General features: G+C 36.9%; 2 protein-coding genes across 2 annotated transcripts in view; one reads left to right on the forward strand and one right to left on the reverse strand.

Moving 5' to 3' along the window:
• LOC134651997 (C-type lectin 37Db) overlaps positions 1-25,978 on the forward strand; it is a 114,389-nt gene that overhangs the window by 20,865 nt on the left and 67,546 nt on the right. The gene's annotated exons all lie outside the window — the stretch shown is intronic.
• LOC134652174 (uncharacterized) lies at positions 23,688-25,124 on the reverse strand. The gene has a single exon (XM_063507336.1). It carries the CDS (start codon positions 25,111-25,113, stop codon positions 23,776-23,778), a length of 1,338 nt encoding a protein of 445 aa, XP_063363406.1. The 5' UTR covers positions 25,114-25,124; the 3' UTR covers positions 23,688-23,775.

Below are 25,978 nucleotides of genomic sequence, written 5' to 3' on the forward strand. Positions count from 1 at the left end.
TTCGACGGTACCTACCTTTAATTTTAATTAAATAATAGCAAAAAATAAATTAATTAAAAATTAAAAAGCACGACTGCAGTTTAAGAGCGAACTGAAAAGCTAAAAATAATTTTTAGTTGTGTTAGGTACTCAACTTAATGAATGTAAAATATAATATATAGGTAAGTGTTCTTTCAGGGTCGTAAACAGCAAACGGAAAAGTTTAGGCTCATTTAGGGTCGTGACTGTACCTGCATATTTTATTTCGATTGCAGTCGGGGACCTTGATATATTGAATTTTTCCCATTCACAGGTCCCCGACTGCATCGAAATAAAATATACAGGTACAGTCACGACCCTAAATGAGCCTAAACTTTTCCGTTTGCTGTTTACGACCCTGAAAGAACACTTACCTATATATTATATTTTACATTCATTAAGTTGAGTACCTAACACAACTAAAAATTATTTTTAGCTTTTCAGTTCGCTCTTAAACTGCAGTCGTGCTTTTTAATTTTTAATTAATTTATTTTATTTTATACATTTTAGTGACCATACAAACCAACCACATTTTTTATATGATTTAAGTCACTTAAGTTGCTTCAAGGAGCTTTCATCATGTTGATATTTGATATGTTAGCATAAAACGTGCTTAAAAACCTAAATAGGTCGGACCCAAAAACCAGACGTATTGAAAAGTGCTATGGCTTAATATCTCTACAACTACATAATTATTTCCCATTAGTTGGCTTTCGGCCTTCGCAATTAAGATACTTAGGGAAGCTGCAGAAAGCATACACCTTTCTTATTACGTTCCGGGCCTTCGGACCTACGCGAAGCTCGGCCTTCGGCCTTTGCAATTAAGAATCTTCGGGAAGCTACAGAAAATGTGCACCTTTCTTACGCTCTGGGCCTTCTGCCCTACGCGAAGGTCGGCCTTCGGCCTTCGCAATTAAGAAACTTGGAAAAGCTGCAGAAAGCGTGCACCTTTCTTACGCTCCGGGCCTTCGGCCCTACGCGAAACTCGGCCTTCGGCCTTCGCAATTAAGATTCTTGTGGAAGCTACGGAAAGCGTGCACCTTTCTTACGCTCTGGGCCTTCGGCCCTACGGGAAGGTCGGCCTTCGGCCTTCGCAATTAAAAAACTTGGAAAAGCTGCAGAAAGCGTGCACCTTTCTTACGCTCCGGGCCTTCGGCCCTACGCGAAGCTCGGCCTTCGGCCTTCGCAATTAAAATACTTCGAGCTGCAGAAAGCGTGCACCTTTCTTAAGCTCCGGGCCTTCGGCCCTATGCGAAGCTCGGCATTCGGCCTTCGCAATTAAGATTCTTGGGGAAGCTGCAAAAAACGTGCACCTTTCTTACGCTCCGGGCCTTCGGCCCTACGCGAACCTTCGGCCTTCGCAATTAAGATACTTGGGGAAGCTGCAGAAAGCATGCACCTCTCTTACGCTCGGAGCCTTCGGCCCTACGCGAAGCTCGGCCTTCGGTATTTACAATTAAGAAACTTGGGGAAACTGCAAAAAGCGTGCACCTTTCTTAAGCTTCGGGCCTTCGGCCCTACGCGGAGCTCGGCCTTCGGCCTTCGCAATTAAGATACTTGGGGAATTTACAGGAAGCACGCACCTGCCTTACGCTTCGGAGCGTCGACCCTATGCGGAGTTCGCCCTTCGGCTTTCGTTATTAAAATACTCGTGGAAGTTGCAGGAAGAGCCCATCTGTCTTAAGCTCCCAGTCTTTGCTTCTCGTAAAATATTGTTTCACAACAGTAGCACGTGTGCTCCGGGATTTGCAAAATTTGTCGTGCAAAATTAAAATCATCATCAAAGACCTGCCTTCTACAGTCATGATAATAGTGTCTTCTATTCAAAGTCTCAAATTAAATCTTATAATAAACAGCACAATATGTTTATTCAGAGTACCTGAGCATTTCTCAAATTATTTGTACATTTCGATCACATCTTAGATTTCTATAAAAATTGGTATGCTGGTAAAGTACCTACATGAAGCTGAATAATTTCCACCATATTTCCCAAAATGTCCAAGAAAGTTTGTATGAAACATTCCTTTTTTGTTACCAAATGTGTAAGGAAATCTGTTAACAAAAAAGGATGTTTCATACAAACTTTCTTGGACATTTTGGGAAATACGTATGATGGAAATTGTTCAGCTTCATGTAGGTACTTTACCAGCATACCAATTTTTATAGAAATCTAAGATGTGATCGAAATGTACAAATTATTTGAGAAATGCTCACCTAGTCAATCGTTCAAACCGTTCCTTTCGTATTTGACACTTTCGCAATTGAAAATAACGTAAGCGCCACGTATGACGTTGTCGTATATAGCTGCAAAGAGAAATGTCATTAGCGCGATGTAGAACATTTCGTATTTTCTCTCCAACGAGACAATTAAACATATAACTTATATATATTCATATGATCGCCTTAAAAAATCCTTTCTTTTAATATCCCATTCAATAGATTTAGACAATTCATTTATCTTTGCGTTATACTTATATTTTGTAAAATGTTGTCCTACCAAATGAATAGTTTAAACCATATTTTGTGTACAGTTTTAGAATCGTCTTTCAAAATCCTTTATTTTAATACCCAACTCGATAGGTTTATAAGTTTTATTTTTGTTTCGGTTGCACAATTTGCAGTGCATAATCCGCCATATTGGTTTTGTGATGACGTCACATAGCCTATGTTACTCGGGATGACGTAAGGATTCCAATGATATCTCAAACACCTAAATCGGTTCAGGCACTTAGCTGTTACGGTGTAACAAAGAAACTTACATACCCACATACAAACATGAACCCTGAAAACAATACACTCTTTTTTTGGGGCAGTCGTGTAAAAACTACCCTAAGTATGTCCTTTTCCGGATCTTAAGGTGACGGTAGAGGTGGGTAAATTTTCAGATTCTGTCAATTTACCCCATTTCACACACAAGCGCACTTCACGCACACTACCTCACTTTACTGGGACAGGTCACTGACCCATCAAGCTTTTTTTTTTAGATTGCGTTTTGAGTTTAGTGGCCTCCTTTTAGGAAAAGCGTTCCATTGAAAGAAGAAAGAGAAACAATACATTTAATCTTGCTTTCCTTGTCTGTTCATGTCACACGTGACGTATTTAAATTCTAATAATTCATTTGGTTGTTGACAATTTTCTACATTATGGCTTTGTCGAGATACGCGTTTTCTAAAGTTAAACCGAATAAAACCAGATGTCATTAAGTCAGATGTAAAATTTTATTTACTACTCTATACGACTTTTCATAAGGCTCAAAATCAATTAAATGAGAATTTAAATAAATAAAGTTCCGGCAGGGTGCAAAATTTAATTAAGGCGGACAAAATAAAATTTGAAAATATATGGAAACAGTGTTGGCTAATGTACCCCTAATATCTTTACCGATTTACTTTTATGTGGTATATTCGCCTTTTGTTTCACTATTAAATTAATACAATTAAAATAAAAAATATTATACCGGTATTCCACCGGTATTATTTCAGTGCTGAAGCGATTATCTTCGATCGTAGCCTTGATAATGTAGGTGTTGATAGTTACTTACGGCGGTAGGAGCGGCAATGAACCCCGTGCAGAGTAGAACGTGAGGTGCGTTGGGATAAGTGCATATATCTACTTATAATTCTTTGGCTGGTTGGTAACCCTCTATATTTTATTTTTTGTTTTACTGTTATTAGGTTAAGGGAGTTTTAGGGAGTGAAAAAGAAATGATTTTTGTTTTATGCGCTCGCGTGATTGCCGATGGATTATAATTAGACAAAAGAACTTGTTTTCCACGCATCGAATGTAGATCCGTATGACACTTCCTCCAAGTCTTCTCCAATAATGTTTATACCGTATTTTAATTACCTACCTTAAATGTTACATTTCTAAATATTTTTTTTGTGCTATACATACTTCAAAAAAATCGCTGGAGGCCTAGCGGTAAGAGCGTGCGAATTGCAATTCCGGCTCGTACCAATGAGTTTTACGGAACTTATGTACGAAATATCATTTGATATTTACCAGTCGCTTTTCGGTGAAGGAAAACATCGTGAGAAAACCGGACTAATCCCAATAAGAGCCTAGTTTACCCCCTATGGGTTGGAAGGTCAGATGGCAGTCGCTTTCATAAAAATTAGTGCCCACGCCAATTTATGGGATTAATTGCCAAGCGGACCCCAGGCTCCCATGAGCCGTGTCAAAATGCCGGGACAACGCGAGGAAGATGATGATGATGTGACACATACTTCCAAAAAAATCTACAAATATTTTACGTGACAACTGCTTATAAGTAAATATTATGTAGGTACACTTATAAAGTATAAAGTAGAAAATATCTTATAGGTATATAATATAAAAACCGAGCATGTACGAGTAGGATTCACTATGGGTTCCGTTCAGTTACACATTTTTATTGCATATTTTTTGTTTAAGACCAACTCACCTATTATAGGACATAGGTCTTCCATTAATCTTTTGGCGTTGAACTATTTTTTGTATATGTATTTATGTAATATAATTCTGAGTTAGGTTATGGTACATTTTTGCTCACCTACTTATAATTATGTCTGATATGTCACATGATACCAAAAATCGCCGCAAAGTTAAAAGTTCATTTATTTACGTTACTCATCTTCGGATCACCGACTTACTACTTCCTTACTTGACATATGTGTACTAAATTTCAATTGAACTAGTCCAGTAGTTACGGTGAAAATTGGCTTTAACAAAATGGCAGACACACGAGTGATCTTATAAGGGAGATTATTTTCCTTGAGTGAATGGTGTGCATTTACCCCAATGCACCTCACGTTCCACGCGGCGCGGCGTAATCTGGCCCCTATTTCACCACGGTGACAGGTACGACAAAAACATCACTGTTATTGACGCCATAGGCATCCATGGACTACAGTTACCGCTAACACTGATTTAAACTTTCACGATTTTTACACATTATTAAATTGTACAACGGAACCGCAAAACGTTCAAGCGGATAAACAAGACCAAGTGCGGGTAGTTCGAAAAACTCGCGCGGTTAGAAGATGCTGATGTCAACTTAAGCCAGTCTTCTCCGAGACCACGGGGACAACGCCGTCCTCGAAACGTCGGAGGTAAATCTTAAAACTTAGATACGCGATTAAGTCCCGTTGTACAATTTAATAATACAGTTACCGCTTACCATCGGGCGGGCCGTATTCGTGTTTGCCACCGTCATTGTACCTATTATTAAAAAAAACTTTATTATATCGGATAAAACAGACATTTCTCTCGCGAAAAAATCTTGTGACAATTGTCACAAGATTTTTCAAATAATTTTCGGGAAGTCTTGACAGGAAATTAGTTCTGTGTCGCAATTTCGATACAGTTGCCGTGTTTCTTGTGACAATTGTCATTAGCTTCGCAAAATAAGAATTTTTTAGTGGCAATATAATGGAGTTTATTTATTTATTAAAATGTTGGTGGCAAACAAGCACATCGCCCGTCCGATGGTAAGCGGTTACCGTAGCCTATGGAGGCCTGTGACGTCAGCAACAGTGATGTCGACAACTGTCGCACCTGTCACCGTGGTCGTGGTGAAATAGGGGCCAGTAAGTACCTAATAATCGCAGTGGTCTTAAGTGTCACAGACCCTACTGGCGCTTAAGTCCTTTATGACAATTTCTGCCTATTTTAAATTGTTCAAAAAAAAGAAACCGAATAATTATATCGGACTACCGAATTTTCACGAGAATCAGTTGAGAAATGTGATATGCAAAGGAGAAGAATTCGGACATACGAAAGCATTTTTGCCCAAGTTGAAACGGAGACCTTCGCCAACGCTCGGTCAATGATGGTTTAGGTACAGCTAGCTGCAGAGAAAAGGTACCACCCCTGCATACAATTATCTATCTGGTCGTACCTTTTCTCTGCAGCTGACTGTACACCTATAAAAATGGTTGTCCCTGCTGTAATTTTATACCGGTACCGTACTTTGTATTTCAACCGGTATAGTTTTACCTTCAAAACGAACCGGTATTGATAAATAATAACGGTACCATACCGCTTATACCGTAAAGAAAGCATGATGCAGTCTCTGCTTTGCACAATTATTGTGTGGACAAAATTCTTATAATCACCGAAACATACATACCTACGCACATAATGTCATTGAAATAAAACATTGTTATTTTATAGTAAATTTATATAATACTCGATATATACACATAACAATAACCAGACCGCAGCGGTATTAGCCTGTAAGCTTCATCTCTTGTCTCCAAATCCGCAAAAACTAGTTAGTACTAAATGCTGGTCTTGCTGTTATTTTATTCTTGAAGATTATGGCTTGTCTCTTGATTATTGAGAACAGCACGTAATCGCACACATATAGACGGAACGAACGGCAACAAAGTAGGTGTAGACACTAAGACTTTCAGGTATTAAACGAATTACGCTTCGTATTAATAGGTAAGTAATATTTAAATGAATATATAATATTCTCTAACGTAAATACAAGATTACAATTGACATCAAATGTCATTGACGTACAGAAGTCATATACTTTTTTTTAATGACGCAAAATTGATACCAGCATAATGAAAATCAATCCCAATCAGTAAAACGAGTCTTTAAACTTTTTTCATTTTAAGCGGGTTTTGAAGGAACAAGTTACTTAAATTCAATTGTAATCGTATTGTTTTAGGATAGTTTACTGCTGTTTTCGATCGTTACGACCTGTAAATAACAACAAATCAAATTTTAAATAAATTTATTTACCCTATTTTTTGAAATACAATTTATCTACTGGTATACATTTTCGTATGCGTATATGATGAAATGTCTAAATAATGTCAAAAACGAGCTACGACGACGTACACGTCTGCTTCGATCCAAGGCCAGCGCACATACGTAGATTTCCCCAATCTAGGCGGCCAAAAGTCCAATTAGTGAAATTCATTATCGGTATAATTTACTAATTACCTTATATAGTTGACATTCCTGGGGACCCACCCCCACCCTATTTAACTTATTTGATAAAGCATGTGCTTATCAACAGGTATTCAAAACTAGATCATCGCTAGCAGTGTGCATATCAGTTTTAAGCGCGTTAAATTTACTCTTACTTACAAAGTTCATAATTATTTTTTTACGATCTAAAGTGACGTTAACGTGATGGATTCTAATAATTCAGGTAAGAATCTATGTATTTGCTTCATAAAATTTATTCTTTTCACCTTATTTTCATACTAAATGATAAGTTAAAGTTGAGACCTTTTTTAATGGTACTTTTTCTTAGTTATCAAAGTTTAAAGGTTGTTTTGAAATGCATTTTAGTCCGTCTCAGCGACCATTAATATTTTAAAATTTTGGTTACATATTAAACATAACAAAACCGGTGAAAACGGCTGCTACTACGTGCTACTCGCAATTTCTAAACCAATCTAAGTTAACAGGGCAAAAACTCTAAAACGTCTTCACATTTTTCTACTTTAACATAATTCGTTTTTTTTTATTTCAGAGTTATCCAGTGCTTCTGGTATTAAAGAAGTGACTCGTAAATATTTGTATGAACAGATAAAAGAACAGAATTTACCAAGTTTCAGTGAAAATTTGGAGAAATTGGAAAATAATCTCTTGGAGTGTTATGGCCACACCGAAGAAAGTAAAAAGAACCTCAAACGTAAGTTTTCGAACTTTAAGGCACAAATAAAGCAAAGGTGGATAACTGCAAAGAGGAGAGAAGATCTGTTTTTAACTCAAAATCAGGCTTGGTTGGAAGGAACCTTCGAAATCCCTTGTGAAACGATTCATCGGCAGGGTCGTCCCAACAAATTATTTGCGGAATCGAGTGAACGGACCAAAAGGAGGAAAACAGAAGAAATCCGAGCTACTGTAGATGATGTCATAGTCCATGCTGCACAAGTGTGTTTACAAACAGGTGGAAAAAGAGATGCTTCAAAAGTCCTCAAGGAAATAACGAATTCTCCAACACGAGCCACTAAGTACAAGAAATGCTGTAATAAGGAATCAGAATCAATCGCACCATTGTCTCCTTTTGAAGCACTCCAGATGTTTGTGGAAGCCGATCTTACTCGGCGACAATACGAAATAATAAGGGCTACTAACCCAAGACATTACCCGTGTTATGATCTCTTGTTAAAGGCAAAACAGGAATGTTATCCACCAGAAAGTGCGTTGCGTGTCTCTGCTACTTGCGCAGAAATGGAACTTCAAAGCCTATTAGATCATACTATTACGCGCTTATCTATATATTTAGAAGATGTGTTGATAACACTCAGTGAAAGTGAAAGGCAATCATTAAGGATAATTTGCAAATGAGGTTGTGACGGATCACAACAAGCACGATTCAAACAAACGTTTTCCGACGATGCCGACTCAGACGCAAACATATTTTTAAGTTCTTTTGCACCTTTGCAAATTGTTTGTGGAGAAGAAAACAGTAAAGTCTTGTGGCAAAATCCAACTCCTTCATCTTCACGATTTTGCCGTCCTATAAGATTTCGGTTTGTGAAGGAATTTACTGATGTGACCAAGGAAGAAATAAGGAACATACGAAATTCTGCCAAGTCCCTTAATCCAACAAAAGTAAACCTGAACGGCCAAGAATATGTCTTTGGACACATTTTAAAAATGACAATGGTTGATGGCAAAGTATGCAACGCGGCCACAAACACGAAGTCTACCATAAAATGTTACATATGCGGAGCCACATCAAACGATTTTAACGACCTATCGAAAAGTAAAGCTACAAGTGCCGAGGCCATGAGTTTGGCATTTCAGTATTACATGCGAGAATACGTATATTTGAAAGCATTTTACATTTGGCGTACAGGCTACCTGTAAAAAAGTACAGAGAAAGGAAGACTCAGGAAGAAAAAGAGTTAGAAAAGCAAAGAAAAACGGAAATTCAGGAGAGATTTCGGGCAGAAGCTGGCCTGTTGATAGACATGCCTAAGGCAAACTTTGGAAATACTAACGACGGAAACACAAGTCGAAGATTTTTTGAAAACACGCAGTTGGCTGCTGAGATTACAGGGATTAATCACGAATTAATTCATAGGTGTAAAGTTATTTTGGAGACAATTTCAAGTGGGCACAAAATTGATGCAGCAAAATACGACGCATATGCCTTGGACACGGCTAAGCTGTACGTTAATGAATATGGTTGGCATCCCATGACGCCAACTATGCACAAAGTATTAATACATGGTGCGAAAATTATAGAAAACGCGATATTGCCAATCGGTCAACTGTCTGAGGAAGCGGCAGAAGCCCGGAATAAGCATTTTCAGAGTTACAGGCAAAACTATGCGAGAAAGTTTTCTAGGGAAGCGTGTAACCTGGACATTTGCCACAGGCTACTGCTAACCTCGGACCCACTTTTGAGCAGTACGAGGACCAAAAACAAAAGGGCACACAAGACGTTTTCCAGCGAAGCAATGGAATTATTAATGGCTGCTGAGCCGAATAGATAATAAAAGTATTCTCATATTCTGTAAATTTTATGTTTTTTGTATACTTTTATTTATTTTATACTGTATATGAAAATGACTAAGATGCAAAAGTGTATTTTTATAGCTTAAATTAATTTTTGATATAATTTTTTTATATAAAAAAATTTAATACTTTTTTTTTTACTTATTTATTGAAATAATATTTAATTATAAAAGAATACAAGGTTTTTTTATTAAATATCCCATATTAAACTCGATTATACGATAAAATGTTTTTGGCCGCCTAGATTGGGGAAATCTACGTATGTGCAGCGGCCATCTGACTCGAAGAAGAATTTTGAGTGATGTCGTCAATGTATGGAAATTGTACGAAAGTTTACATTTGGGATTGAATTTCTGTGTTGTATTTGTGAGTAAAAATATAAGTAGATAATAATTTGCTAGTTTAGTTATCTAGCTTTCAAAATCACACAACAACTCAATTACTATTAAAGGCAAAACTGTAATGCGTGTTGCTCAAACGGAACTCCATATTTTGATTTTTGGATACTTTTAGTGTCGATTTGTAGAGAATTACAGCAAATAAAAAATATTATGCCGTGAAGAGCCGGTACACGGCTTCTTCGTGAACAAATTTACGTATAATTTAATGAAGTTATTAAACATTTCTTGAACAAATTGATTGTACAAAGTGAGCTCTAAATCGAAAACGTCATATACCGTCCCCTTCTCCATGCCGGATTTTATCTAAATCGGATCAGCGGTCTAAGCGTGAAGAGGTAACACACAGACAAACAGAGTTAATTTCGCATTTTTGATTGATGTAATAAATATAATTTTAGTAGAAATCGACGTTGATTATAGCATTTATAGCTCATAGCTGGGTACTAAATTCAGTCATTGTTATTTAATCCTTCTGCAATTATGGCTGACTAATACAGTCCTAAATCATGAAGGACTTCCTCATTTTACTTGTTGCTTTCTGCTAGTTACAATTAGTGACGTTTATGTGATAGTTTGAAATTTAAATCACTGTACAGAGAAACTACTTCTAGTTTGTGATTGTCAGATTTTAATATATTTGATTTAATTCAAGTAGAATAAAATCAATGTTTAATTTTACCCCAAAAGTAGATACATCTGTCCTTTTTTATCCGGTCTTAAGGCAATCTAAAGGTCGGGGCTAAAATAAGCAGATTTTTATGATTTCTAACCACCTATGACATTTAAAAAAATATTTTTTAAACAAAAAAGAAAACGTCTCTATCTTAGAAACGCATTCTCCTTGTCTAGGTTAACAGAACATATTATAAGTAGGTACCTAATCATTTTAATATTAACATACGACATTCTATCGATAACAAAATGCACCCAAGTAAGATTGCTCAAATCATTGTCCAAAAATCATGGAATTTAAGAACATGAAAAGTGCCCCTAGGACCGGACCCGGACCGTTCTAGCGTGAGTCATCCTGTCTTCTAAAACTTGAAGCCTGTGCATTGCGTCTTAGATTTGGTAAAGTACCTATCTAAATACAATCAAACGCCGTCTCTATAAATTATAGTTTACAAAACCAGTGAAAAAGCTATAGGCCAGCTTAAACGTGGACTGCATCTACCAGTTTTAATTGAAAGCTTATTTATGTTACGATCAAAGCACGTTCGGTCGTTAACATCCTAGCTCGCGGTAGGAAGAGAGAGCATTGTGCGTTGTGAAATAAGCCCTAACTGGAGCACACTTATCTTTCGGCCAGCCGGACAATTGGTTCCCACAGTGTTGTCGCTTTGTTGCATTCGAGACAATGATATTATAACTCCAGATAGTTTATGGGCGCTCCAAAACTGAAGCGCTTAAATTTTACTAATGACAAGGTTGTGAAAATTAATCAACGAGTCATATACATTCAATCATTTGGACTGTATACTGTACCTATGTATTTTATTCCCGTATCTAAGTATCGTATCGTAAGAAGCGCTGCCTAGCTGGACGTCGTGATGACGAACATGGAAGAGAACAATCTCACACCTGAGGATGCCGAAGACCGAGCAAAGTGGAGAAGACTGAGCAGGAAAGCGGACCCTGGCGCTAGGCCGGGAAAACGCTAGGTTGAAGAAGAAGATCAATATTGACTGAAAATGAATTCCCAAGTCGTACGACGAGCTTAAAGGCTTCATTTCTTATATATATACATTAATGTAATCACCAGAGGAAGTCTTAAATAACATAATGTTCAAAGTCGCTGTCATATCATAAATTACGAGTATATACGTGGGAACTCTTGCGCATGAATACAAATGTCAACGAATACTCCATGTTGTCAACTTCAATTCAAATTGTTTAATAGTACAGTCTGTGGCAATAAAATGTAAAAAAAAATCACAGTAGGTAGATATGGTCAACCAAATCTTGTCAGTAAAAAAAGGCGCGAAATTCAAATTTTCTATGGGACGATATCCCTTCGCGCCTACATTTTTCAAATTTGCCGCCTTTTTCTACTGTCAAGATCTGGTTGACCAAGTATAGCTATAGTATAGGTACTGGGTCAACCAAATGTTGTCAGTAAATAGGAACAAAAAAAACTAATATACTCATCCTTTTCTTTTGGGTGCTAGTACTAGTGTAAGACTAAATAAATAGTATTATTCTCTCTGTCTGTTTGAAATCAAACAGACCTTTGACACACTATATTTTGGAAATAACTTGGGTAGGTACGTACGATGACAGCCGCCATATTTTTAAATTGTACCTACGGAGATGACAGATGCCACCGTACCTACTTAAGCAAAAAATATGCTAAGAGAAGTCTACTTTCTAGTAGAGTTACATTATGGGCCCGATTCGGATTTTGTAATAGACATCTATTAGATATCTTTTAGACATCACCAAGATACGATAACGATATCTTTAAGATCTAACCTGTCAAATTTGACATTTCCGCGATTCTGGAGATACTCTTGAACGATTTCCACAAGATATTACTAAGAGATCTAATACACATCTGGGTCAATCAACTATTTCTTGTTGTTATTCTGTCCCATCAGCGAGGAGACAATAGTAGCATAGATTGTTAGAAGAACAGAACTGCTGTACCATGTTCTACTAACATGCTCAGTAGATTTCCTATTATGGAAAGGGCTTATAACTAACATAAAATGCAAGTTTGGTTCATTTAAATACGAAAAACCTAGAATTTTAAGAGTGACTCAGGAGACCGTAACCATAGCAACGTGTGACAATAAAAAGTTGATTAACCCATCTAATAGATATCTAACACGATCTATCGTAAAAGTGACATTGGTTGCCCGAATTGCGCTGCAAAAGAGAACTAGTTGAAATCTAAACTGTAACGTATATAGAATGGATCTAGTACGTGTCGTCTCTTATGAATATCTTGAAGTTCGAATACGGCAGTAAGACTGCTGTTCTCGATGCCAATAAAATAAAAAGCAAAATGTTTTCTGCAGTTTCACGTTTATAGGTAGCGTGTATTTTTATTTTCACTGCTTTTTGAAAAGCTTTACGAAATATCTACTCACCTAAACATTCACTATATCTACGTACTCTGTTGATAACAAATCAGGAACAAATGTTAAAAATTCTTTTCTCCATTCAAACATCGACCAATCAATCAAATCATCGACTCTATACATGTTGCCGATTGTACTACCAGCAACACGATTAACCATTCGTAGGACCTTACAGCGTTGCAATAGAGTTCACAATGGCCAACCATGTCAAAGATTGAACAAGCAAAGCCTCAAACCGGGCCCATAAGGTTATATTAGCATATCTAATATCTACACGCTCCACTTTCCTTCCACAATGGTTGCCGAAAGCAGATCAACATGAGCCCACATTGCATAAAGATGAGTTAACTTATGTTATAATAATTGCTTCATGAAATAGTTGTATCTGACACGGGAAATGGCCGCTCTTACTTCTTGTTTATAAATTTATTTATGTGATCATATAATATTTGCATTGTTATTGAACAGCGGAAAGTATTATTGAAATTGAAATTGAAATTGAAAATATTTATTTCAGATTTGCATCCATATGACAACTAACTTTAACTTAACTTGGTAGTCTACATATGATATTATGTAGACTACCAAGTAGGTATAAAAATTATCTTGCGATTCGTAGCAACTGTGAGTAATCAAAAGCTTGCGCTCTGAATGTTACCTTAATATCTACAGGAATATCGACTAAGCTCTTATGATGTATTTACAACAACCTACCTACTTGTATTGGCTTACAAAGCCACGAAAAACGTTGTCGCCCTACCTGACACTGTTTCAATAGTCTGTAATAGATTTTAAGGCCAATGATGATGATGATGTAATAGTGATCGAGGCGGAAACTGAAAATAGGTTAGACCGAGGCGAATCGGGCTTGCTGTATTAAGGATGACTCACGCTAAACCCGGCCGGGGCCGGGCCGGAGCTTCAGCCGTCATAGAAAATGACATGGACGGTCCAGTTTAGTGTGAGTCATCCTTTATGCGTTAACTTGGTTTTGTCAACATGTCACCGCATGGCAGAAAACTAGTAACTATTAGGTACAATACATATTTTGCACTACTGTACACTTCTTAGTAGTCTTTTATCTATAGGTACCGTCTACATTGAACGGTTATTGCATAAACTGAATACCTTAGAACAGACGCCTTATTGGTACGCAACACACATATTTCGTCAAAAGTATAGAAATGTGGAACGAAACCTATGGAATAGAACGCTCGATCAAAGGAATTTGAAGAATTGTAGCGGTTCGTAGCAAGAGTTATTGATATAACATAATAAACGAGGTCAGAGTTGTTAACATGGAAGGAATAGCTACATTCTTGCTACATGTACAGTCAGTGTAGATAAAAGAACGCCCCAAAAGTGTCTGCCACTCTGGAATAATTTTCCAAATAAAGATATTGTGTCGTTTCCAAGAAAAAAATCCCATATTGACGCTTGCCATACGGACGCTTTGATAGGTTATTTTGTATAAAGATAAAAGGAAATCTCGTCCTTATGGTAAGCGACAAAGTGGGGCTTTTGAGTAGACTGCGACACATATATCTATCGATACAGTTTGCGTATAATAGTTATTTGTTTTACAAGGGGGCAAAGTTGTTATTTAACCGCTCGTGCTAATATTGATACCCGAGCAAGAGAATGATTCCAAAATTGAACCACGAGCGTAGCGAGTGGTTCGAAAAATGGAATCTTGAGCGTTGCAGGGTTAAACAAAATTTGCCCCCGAGTGAAACACAAAATTATTTTTCACCACACCAACCCGAAGCAAATATTAAATGTAAAATCAAACAAAATCAAATCCAAATGAATGTTATTTTTTAAATATTTATCATCCAAAATCATCATTTAAAAGTCAATTCTACCAGCAAACATAAGAAAACAACTCAAAATTTGCATTTGATTACTTCGCCTCACATGTGAATAAAATGCAACTTTGCTATCAGTTTTTGAAGTGCAAAGTAAGCCTTTCCGAGCTGGTGTGGTGAAAAAGTATTTGTTACAGTCTAATTGCTCTAGATACAGACATCTTTTTTGTCAAGTTATTAGAGAATGATAGATACTTTTAACACGAAGTCTGATCCGTTTGTTTTGATGCTGACTGTATGGATAAAATCTTAGCTAAAGCTCCTCTTGTATGTCGTAGTAAAGTGGTTAAAATATAGACGTTCCAAATTTGAAATTTGTAACATGACGTATATAGTAGCTATATAACTTCGCAGACTCATTATTTACTTGGCTAGGTAGTTTGATTAATCCTGTCCATTTAGGTAAATTGATTATTGATATTCACAAGCAAGCTGTATCACGAACGCGGGCGTACAAAAAAGAAAAAAATATATATTAATAGACGGTGATTCCTCGATGATATTTTAAAATTTAAATGTCGCCTAGCAGCATAGACTTAGGTACTTTAGAAATCGCTACACAGTCCAAGATATATGTGAAGCCTAGATTTAAGTATTAGGCAAACCAAACTGGCTCTAATCTAAGCTGAATAAGTATTAGGCCAGAGATCGAGTCGAGTTCGCAACCCGGTCAACTATTGACGGAGCCAACAGGCCAAGGACGCTATCATATGAATCGACTGACGTACCTACTGTCGTACACACTGTTAATAAAAGACAAACCCTAACCTCTAGTTACATCCCAAGTTAAATAGAACTTGGCACCCACAGTAGAATGGCGATGCGAGCAGGGTACGTGTCGCCGCCGGTTATGAGCAAACGCTCGCATGCTACTCGCCCGCGCTGACCGAAAAACGTAAACATGCCTTTTGCGCCACATCAAATCTGTCTAAAGGAGGCGTATCCATTCACCACGCACACAAGTTTTTACTACCGTTGCGCGAGTGTTAGTAAATGTGGAGAAGAACGAGCGAGCGGCGACACCGGTTCCGATACTAATTGCGCGCGATAGCCATTCTAACCTCTTTAATATGTTCTGTGTTGGCACCCATATCTTAGATCTCAATTATTAACGACGCACATTATTAATATTGAACTTGGCTCTCATTTCACATTTAAAAACATAACTACTTATAAGTATGTATATAAAAAAATTATATGTATAAACTCTTTATTGTACAAAATACAGAACACAAATATATGGCAAAGGATAGGTAGTATGTTTTAGCCGTTAACAGATAGGTCAGTAGAGCCCGTAGGATGCCTCTAGCATTCAAAACGACAACTATTGTCAGATTTAGTATTCAAAAATTAAATGTGTTAGTAACGCCTACTTATCTTATTTAAATATATAAATTATTAATTGGTGATGCGAATCGTGTCCTTTTTTGTTATAGAAGGCTAACCACTTTTAGTCCGGTTTCAAGAAAGTGATAACCAAAAACAAACTTCCTGAAATCATCTTTTTACGCTTTACCTAAGAACAAGCACATCATTTAAGATCCATAACTATTAAGTAGGTACATCATTAAGGTAACTACTAACAGTAGTAACCTATCTACTATTTTTACCTAGATCTTAAAACTAGTTATTTTTTACTACTTAAATTACAGCTTAATGGGTGTGCAGAAAACTGTAATACCTATAAATAATACTTTTTAAAACACTGACACTACTACAATACCATAGTAAAAAATACCGGCCAAGTGCGAGTCGGACTCGCGCACGAAGAGTTCCGCACCATCAACAAAAATAGAGCAAAAAAATCGTGTTTGTTGTATGGGAGCCCCCCTTAAATATTTATTTTATTTTATTTTTAGTATTTGTTGTTATAGCAGCAACAGAGATACATCATTTGTGAAAATTTCAACTGTCTAGCTATCGCGGTTCATGAGATACAGCCTGGTGATAGACGGACGGACGGACGGACGGACAGCGAAGTCTTAGTAATAGTGTCCCGTTTTTAGGGTTCCGTAGCCAAATGGCAAAAAACGGAACCCTTATGGATTCGTCATGTCTGTCTGTCTGTCCGTCCGTATGTCACAGCCACTTTTTTCCGAAACTATAAGAACTATACTGTTGAAACTTGGTAAGTAGATGTATTCTGTGAACCGCATTAAAATTTTCACACAAAAATAGAAAAAAAAAAACAATAAATTTTGGGGGTTCCCCGTACTTAAAACTGAAACTCAAAAAATTTTTTTTCATCAATCCCATACGTGTGGGGTATCTATGGATAGGTCTTCAAAAATGATATTGAGGTTTTTAATATAATTTTTTTCTAAACTGAATAGTTTGCGCGAGAGAAACTTCCAAAGTGGTAAAATGTGTGTCCCCCCCCCCCCCTGTAACTTCTAAAATAAGAGAATGATAAAACTAAAAAAATATATGATGTACATTACCATACAAACTTACACCGAAAATTGGTTTGAACGAGATCTAGTAAGTAATTTTTTTTAATACGTCATAAATCCCCTAAATACGGAACCCTTCATGGGCGAGTCCGACTCGCACTTGGCCGCTTTTTTACCCTTTGGGTACGGAACCCTAAAAAATAGACAGACATCCCTATTTTTTAGGGTTCCGTACCCAAAGGGTAAAAAAGCGCCCAAGTGGGACAACGTTAGACAGACATCCCTAACGTTGTTCAGACAAGATCAAAAATCAAAAGTAGTACCAGACAACGCGTCAAAATTATCTACCATGTTTTTTACCGCGGCTCGCTAAGGGAGGCCGGGATCCTCTGGGCAACCTAATCCAAATATAATATTTTCCGTCACATCATATAATTCAATCAAAAGTGTTTACGTAGTGCAAGTAGCTAGAGGTATGTAAAAGTTGCCCGATACAATTTATCTGACGTCACCCTTAATTCAAGGGCACCAAGGGCAGTAAAAGATACAACAGGTTCGTATTTTAACCCACATTTTGACTTTCAACTTGTAAAACGCATGTTATGAAATCTTGCAACCTTTTATGGATTCCCTGATAACGGGAATCCATGCAGTTTTTAATTAAGCTGTAATTTTGTCTTTTGACCTTTGTGGTCGGATATATATAGACCTTTTTACCTAATAACTACGGCTACGCTAAAAGGAAGAGTTATAATTATGGTTTTATCACAAAAATCTAATTATTATTGGGTGCTTCATCGTAACCTTGCAATGAATGAGTGTATTTCTCTCTGAGGATATGATAAGCTACTAAACGGGCGAGGTGCTGATAATGAAGTGAACACAACTTTATTGTCAAGAGAATTGAAGCGTGTGTTGGTCATTTTGAACACTTCACCCGTTTAGCAAATTTTTCTATTGACTGAATCGCTGTAGGCGTTTTCATCGTTCAGTTAATCTAATACATATGTATACTTAAATATGTATTACCAACCTACGCCTACTTTCATAAAGAAAAACAATTTACCCAATGTGTTAAATAAAATTATGCACATTGCTGCCATTACAAGATTATTATGAATACTTATTACATAATTCAGAATGAATTATGCCCCACATTTCCGCATAATCTCACTCCTCCGCTACATTGCAAATGAATTAGATTATAATATTACTGTATAAATGATTAGATAAGTCCAAGACACTGTGCACCTTGTCATTCTAAAATAGTCCTTAAGTAATTGAAGTAAGAGTTACGGGTTTTGCCGGTTATCGTTGAAAGAGACATTATACACATTATTATAAATATCTGGGTGACCGAGCTTCGCTCGGAAAACATAAAAAAACTCGAAAATGCGCGTTTTCCCAGAGATAAGACCTAGCTAGATCGATTTTTCGCCCCCAAAAACCCCCATATAGCAAATTTCATCGAAATCGTTAGAGCCGTTTCCGAGATCCCCGAAATATATATATATATATATATAAACAAGAATTGCTCGTTTAAAGGTATTAGATAGATATGAAGGCACGTGTCGTAAACATCTAGGGCATAACGTGCAGGGTATGTACAATACAAACAATAACACAACACTCATAATTGACTTTCGGCGAACCTTATATCTGTGCAAAAAGGTTTACAAATTGACAGTTAATATATGTATATGTGGAGTTTCCAAAAAGTTGGAATAGTGCTCGGAAATTTCAGGAAAATTCACAGGAAACAAAGAAAGCTTTCATTTTGGAAATGGAAAATTTCGATTCACATACAAAAATATGTGAAATACGTATCTGAAATTTGTCATGTGGTAATTGATTCCAATTGACTTATAACATAGAGTTACGATTACCTACCTACGATTTGATTCCAACTTTACGATACAGCCACATTGTCGTAATACTTTCCGGCATGGCACGGTCGTGTTCTCAGCTTTATCGGACATGATACTTTATGGTCGGGTGATTTTAGAGCGGCCATGGCTGCGAAAGTTATAGGTAGATGAAGTTTGGGGACAATCTCCATTGTCTCCTTTATACGCACGTGCAGATGCGTAGGTATATGTATAGGCACAGTCAGCGTCAAAAGTAAGGGGTCAGACGTTACAACGCCTCAAAACAATCTACCATTCTCTGATAGCTTAACATAAAGAGAAAGAGACACATGAACATACTAAACATGAAGAGAGATGAGAGATTCCACATATAAATCAATTAAACTGTTGTAATAGATACTTTAGTAAGTGAACTGTCGAGACATAGGTAGGGTCGAAAGTATTAAATTATGACCCATTTCGTACCGTACTGTATTTCATGGCACTACGGTTGAGTATGGAACTATATACCTATGACCGCTAAAGAAATATATACATATCGTCCGGGCCTACAATACCTTTTGACTTTTTTACTTAGGTTCACTAGTCCGGCATGGGACAAATCAACCAAACCTTTTCATCCCGACCGTACCAAAAATCAATGTGGCTCGCCTTCCTAAAATGATCTAAGGCTTCTAAGGACTCATTATGCTAAAAGGTATCTTATCATCATCAAACGCCGTAATTCTAATAGCTGTAACACACATTGTTGTATACCATTCGAAGAGCTTGTGGTCGAAAGTAGGTCTACATTTTATTTTTTTTGTTCACATTTTTTAGAAATAAATATGCCATGTGTGTACTTTATATAACGAGGAATAGTAGGGCTATTTCATGAAATTTTTATTTTTTGTGTATATATTAAAATAAGGAAAAAAAAAATTTTTTTTTCATATTATTTATATGAAACCATATAAATTAAATATCAGAAATGAATTCCGCATCCTTGAGTTACACGAAAATGATACCAAACTTGACCAAATAGCAAAACTTTATTTTTTACAAATTTCGGGGGGCACCCCCGCTGAAGTCAATATATCTTCCTAAATCAATCTGTGGGTCAAAAGGAGCAACTCTGCAAAAGGAAATTCCATCATCATCATTTGCCGTATATCGTACTTTTTTGTCGTGTGCACCAGGGGCTATATCCTACGATTTTATAATATGTTGAATTCAAATATTGAGTAGGTACACGGTAGTGAGAAGATTCTCACATCAGGTTAAACGAGTTCTCGAATTGACCTTAAGAGCCTTAGAAGTATTTACTAGCTACAAAGTATGTAGATAGGTAGGTACTAATTTGACATCGTTTGAAATTATGAAACTAGGTAGGTATCGTACTTCTGCCCGCGACTTCGTTTGTATAGAATGATGCTGATGATTGTTTATTGATAAAAACCATACAAATATATGTCTCTTCGCCAAAGAATTACTTTTAAGTAAGATCATTTAGGATTTATCTTATCTTATCTTATTGTTTTCGGGGGCCCTTGCGGATACACTTCGACCCATATTAGGGATATTTTGTGCAATTACCCCCTAGAGAAGATCCGTCAACTACTCAAGAGCTTTTCCCACCATATCCATGTGTCGGATGATGGAGCTCATGGGTAGCGTTTTAAAGTCCTTTGGTTCCAGTGTTTGATAGTTTTTAAAGGTTCTATTTTTTCTCTTTAACACTTATTCGTTGAAATTGTCAGTAAAATTACACACTAATGAGTCATAACTAATTGATAATTTTATAACACTTAGTAGTCATACTGCACAAAGATAACACTTCCACAGTTACTAATCACACTTTTCTTCAAGTGAAGTCTGTTTTTTCTTGATTTCGTCCATAAAAACTATTTTAACACATAAATAACTACAGAGCCTTTGTTTACATGATGGCAGCGCCATCTAGTTAAAGTCCTTCATTCTTTGTCTGGCGATGGCCACATACACACACATGGTGGATGGATGGTGACATACACACATTAAGTGTTTCACTGTCTCTTCCTCTTCGCCACACATACGACAATCGGTGTTGTCAGAGTGCCCCGTCTTGGCCAGAATTCCTTTGACCCCGTAATGGCCAGTGAACACCCCCGTTATGATTTGGAGTTGTCTTTTGCTAAGTTTCCAAAGCTTTTTGCTCCAGCCGGAGTCTAACTCCTTGCATAAAGAGCTGTCTAAATCCGTCATTTAGGATTTAGTCGCCATCAGATATATCGGAGCGGCCAAGGTATTCACAATATCTGAACAAGCACTCTAACGCCTTGACAATAGAGGCGTGTTCATATATTGTGTGAGCACCTTGGCCGCTCCGATATATCTGATGGCGACTGTACATGACCATGGTCATAATAAAAATCATATGTATTTACAACTCATTCAGCATAACGGGGTCAGTAGTTTTAACACTACGGTGGCACGTACGAAACAAAAATAAATAGGCACACTGCTAAAACCATAACCCCTCCTTTTGGCCTTGCCGTAATCGGGTAAAAAGCGAAACAAATATTTCGAACAGATGCGCCGGCCATCACCACTTTCACTGCTAATCGGAACCGGAATAGCTTTACTTTACGTATTACACATAGGTACCTACCACTTACCGGCCTACTAGATGGGCTATACGTATACATATAGGCTGTGTTTGACTATGGGACACATTTTGTAAGTTAAACATGACAACTACAGGATGGGCCAAAAATGGGCTGAAATTTTTTTTTTGGAATATTATTATACTAAAAGTTATGCCATAGTTAGTTAGTTAGACCCCTCACAATATATATGGGCCATGTGAATGACTTAATTCAATATTCTGGTTGAAGAAGCGGCTGCTTACCTGAGTAGGGCGAAATTTTGATTTTAAGTTGTTAGTATAAGTTTTGTATCCAGTGACATATATGTAATAACCAAGCCGTACGATAATAGTTATTTGTACAACAAGAGATCAAAGTTTGACATTTCTTCGAGTGCTTATTTTGAGTCCCGTGCAAGCGAAAGATTCTATAATCTCCTCGCTACGCTCGTGAATCTAATTTAGAATCTTGAGCGTAGTAAGGGACTCAAAAGCGCACGAGATGTAAATAACTTTGATCTCGTGTAGTACACAACATTTTTCACCTCAGCAGTGAGAACATATTAGAGAACCCGAAAAATGTATTCCTTCTTCATCACTTACCTCTATTCACTCATGTTTTCTTAAGATATACCAACAATTAAATTTTCACCTCAGCAGCTCGAACAAGGGCAACTCGAGCAAAATCGCATTTTGCTCATTTTGTCCCACTCAGTGAGCAAAATGCGATTTTGCTCACTGTTTTTAAGTAGCAAAGTACCCTTGTTCGAGCTGCTGAGGTGAAAATACTAATAAAAGTTATTAAAAACTCTACAGACATTTCAATAAAACAAAACGTATTCTCCTCGTATCTTTAGAACATTCTCCTTTAGCTTTGATACACAAACGTGAACGTTTGTAAAAGTCATCGTTAAGCTTCATATTTTTGCCACGTCGAGTGCCATCATCGATTTTAGTTCCTCTGCCACGCACATTCGAACATAGCCATCCAGACAGGTTGGCGCGATTATACTATATTTCTATCAACTATTTGAGTTAAACAATTTTAGTAAACGCTTTGTAATGCGGACTCTAAAGGAGGTAGTCTACACTTACGAGATATTATAGAGAACAGTTGTTGTGGTAGGTAAGTACATAGGCTTTCTCAATCAATTGAATCGATATTGAAGATTACTTTATTAATTACATTGATCTAGATTTTTATTAGAAACATTAGGTAAGTAATCAATCTGTTACCCTTTTCATCTGACGTTAAAATGTAGGTATATTAATGGGTAGAAAGTCACAGGTAATTAAAGACGAAAATGAGACGCTAATGGAAAGCATTGTGCTGTGATTGATTCAACATCACGCTGTCATGTCGTCCTGAATTTGTAGTGTAATTAAAAATAAGCATAATCGATTTCAATATCACTACATAGTATAAAACAAAGTCGGTTCCCGCTGTCTGTCTGTCTGTATGTAGGTATGCTTAGATCTTTAAAACTACGCAACGGATTTTGATACGTTTTTTTAAAATAGAGTGATTCAAGAGGAAGGATTATGTATAATAATTATACAGAGTGATTCAAGAGTCAGGTTTATGTATAATTATTATAATTATTATACATAAACCTGACTCTTGAATCACTCTATCTATTTTAAAAAACCGCATCAAAATCCGTTGCGTACCTAGTTTTAAAGATCTAAGCATACATACAGACAGCGGGAAGCGACTTTGCTTTATATTATGTAAGTAGTGATTTGTTAACCCGTGCGAAGCTGGGCGGATCGCCAGTACGTGTTTAAAAGTATTATAGTCCACTACTTTGAGAGTACGTCATTCCTACTTGAAATTTTATGAAACGTGCTTACCGTGTAAATCTTATTTTGTGCGTTCTGCCTTGCGCGTAATAGGCTGTTGAACAAACGTATAAGACGTAATTAGATGGTTATACTTGTTTTATATTATATAGCTAAATTAAACAAAAGTGATCCGTTTTATTCAGTAACCTTTATTAAAATGTGTTTCAGCAACAATAATTAAAAACACCGTAAATATAAGCAATAAATTAAAATTAAATTAAGAATAATCATTTACATACTGTTTAACCATCTCCTGATACCGACGGTGTTTCTCCTCGAGATTCTTTAACGCATTGCCAGTGTTATGCTCAACATTAACAAGGAAGCTTATATGAATTGGAGGTACTTGGAGGTTGTTCTTCGGTTTTATTTCCGTTTTAATAGTTTTAGTCCCACTTTTGACTCTCACTTCTATTGAATCATTTTTCATTCTTTTCTCAACGTCAACAACATGTGCAGGTTTGTTTCGGTGCCTCAGTTTCTCCAAGGCCTTCTTGCCTGCTGACTTCCTATTTGAATGTTCACCATCGTTTTCCTGTACCTCACTCTTCTTATTTGGATTAGTCGACTTCGAAACATGACTTTTACGCAGCACTTGGACAGTTTTGTCAGCAGATTTATTGACTAAATACGATACTTTTTCTTCCGTCACCCTTCGTGTTGGTGTACGATGAGTCGACTTTCTTTCCGACTTTAGTTCACATTCCATGTCGCTCTGTTTATTTTCGGTAACGGTTTTCTTGTAAATACTGACCCTATTCGCCTCTCTAACCCTGTCAGAGTATCTTTGGAGACTTCTAGTTCTCATCATCTGAGGTCTCATCGACTCTAGATCGGGACCGAGACCTCCAAGCTTGACATTAACATTAGGTTCCAACATAACACGCCTAAATGGTCGCCGAGGTTGAGAAACTTCAGAAACGCTTTTAAGGTTATCCTCAGGTGACTTGTTTTCTAAATCATAATTGAAACATACATCTTCAACCGAAGAAGTGTCTGAATAGTTAGGTACCTCCCTCTGAAGAAGGTTCTCGTAGTATATTTCATTGTAGACTTCCGTGTTATGAAATTCTTCGATAGGATTGCTCTGTTCTTCGTCCCCAAAGCTCAAGTTGCCTCTGTCTGTATCTCCGACTTCGGGTGAGATAGAACGAATCTCTGGTTCGTTCTGTTTATTTTCGATATAATTTGGGAGGAACTGAGTCCGGAATTTCTCTAAGTATGTGCTTGAGCGTTTGCCTTGCAAATTTTTGTTAATGAGATAGCTCGAAGCATTCTGTTCTTTTTTTACTTTTGGTTTTGGCTTCATTTTTTCTTGTTTTATACGTTTTATGTCTTTCGGTACCCTCATGACCACGTCTTTATCGTAAAACGGCACGACCACTGTTTCAACATTATCATCTGAATTTGTATCCACCAGTAAAGTTTTATTTCTGAAATTTTCCTCCAAACTATCTGCTGAAATATTGTTGCTGTTATTTGAATGTTTTTCCATCTTTCGTGGTGGTAAAATATTTCTGAGATTTCTCATAAATAAGTGGGATGACGTTTTCATAATGACAAATCAGAAGTTTCTAATTATTTTCATAATAACAATACATGCCACCATCACATTTTAACCAGATATACAGACTTTCTCATTTCGGCCTGAGTAAAAAGTTTGCATATTACAACTAAGTATTGAAAATAGTTGAGTAGGTACCAAAAACAAATTGCATATAGTCTGTGCGGAAAGAGTCGTGGAATGTATGGGGCCCAATACATTCCACGACTCTTCTCTTTCCGCACAGACTCTAAAAACCTTCAGCAAAACCCGAAATTTTCCGTAAAATCAATCCGTAAATTGCATGCCACGCTGAGAAGTATTCAGATTTGTTATCTGTGATACTGTTATGATACAATCAAGATACAAAATGCTCTAAAGATATATTTTTGAAATGAAAACTTTTTTAGCGGCGCTGTGCACTTTTTGAGGTGGGGAAAAAATGTTAAATCCGCGTCCGTTACGGTCACGTGACCTGATCGAAAAACTGTTACAATGTCATTGAGTTTTCACTTCTGCCGGTACTCCCGGAGTGCAAGCCGTTGTTTTTTATACCACGTAACAAACAAGCATATTTCCCGCCTGATGATAATTGATTATCATAGCCTGCACAATTCCAGAGGAGTTCGCTCTCACATATTATTTAAGTACTGAGATTAATATTAAGTAATGTTTTGAAATCGGAATGCGCCTCCTTGTCCAAAGTTGGGACACGTAGCGCATTGGCGCCGAGCCAGCGAGGATGCGTGCCGAAAATCGCTTTACTCTGTCTGCCTCTGTCGCACAGCGAAGAGAGGGACAGACAGTTTACTTCAAAATTATTTTAAATTTATTCTTAACAAATAGATACGTCTGCGAACGATGCTATTAAGTCTAG

Source organism: Cydia amplana, chromosome 11 (assembly GCF_948474715.1).
Source record: "Cydia amplana chromosome 11, ilCydAmpl1.1, whole genome shotgun sequence".
NCBI lineage: Eukaryota > Metazoa > Arthropoda > Insecta > Lepidoptera > Tortricidae > Cydia > Cydia amplana.

What these genes read in the sequence shown, in the direction of transcription:
- LOC134652174 (XM_063507336.1), bottom strand. Translation starts at nt 25,113, where the DNA reads ATGAAAACGTCATCCCACTTATTTATGAGAAATCTCAGAAATATTTTA.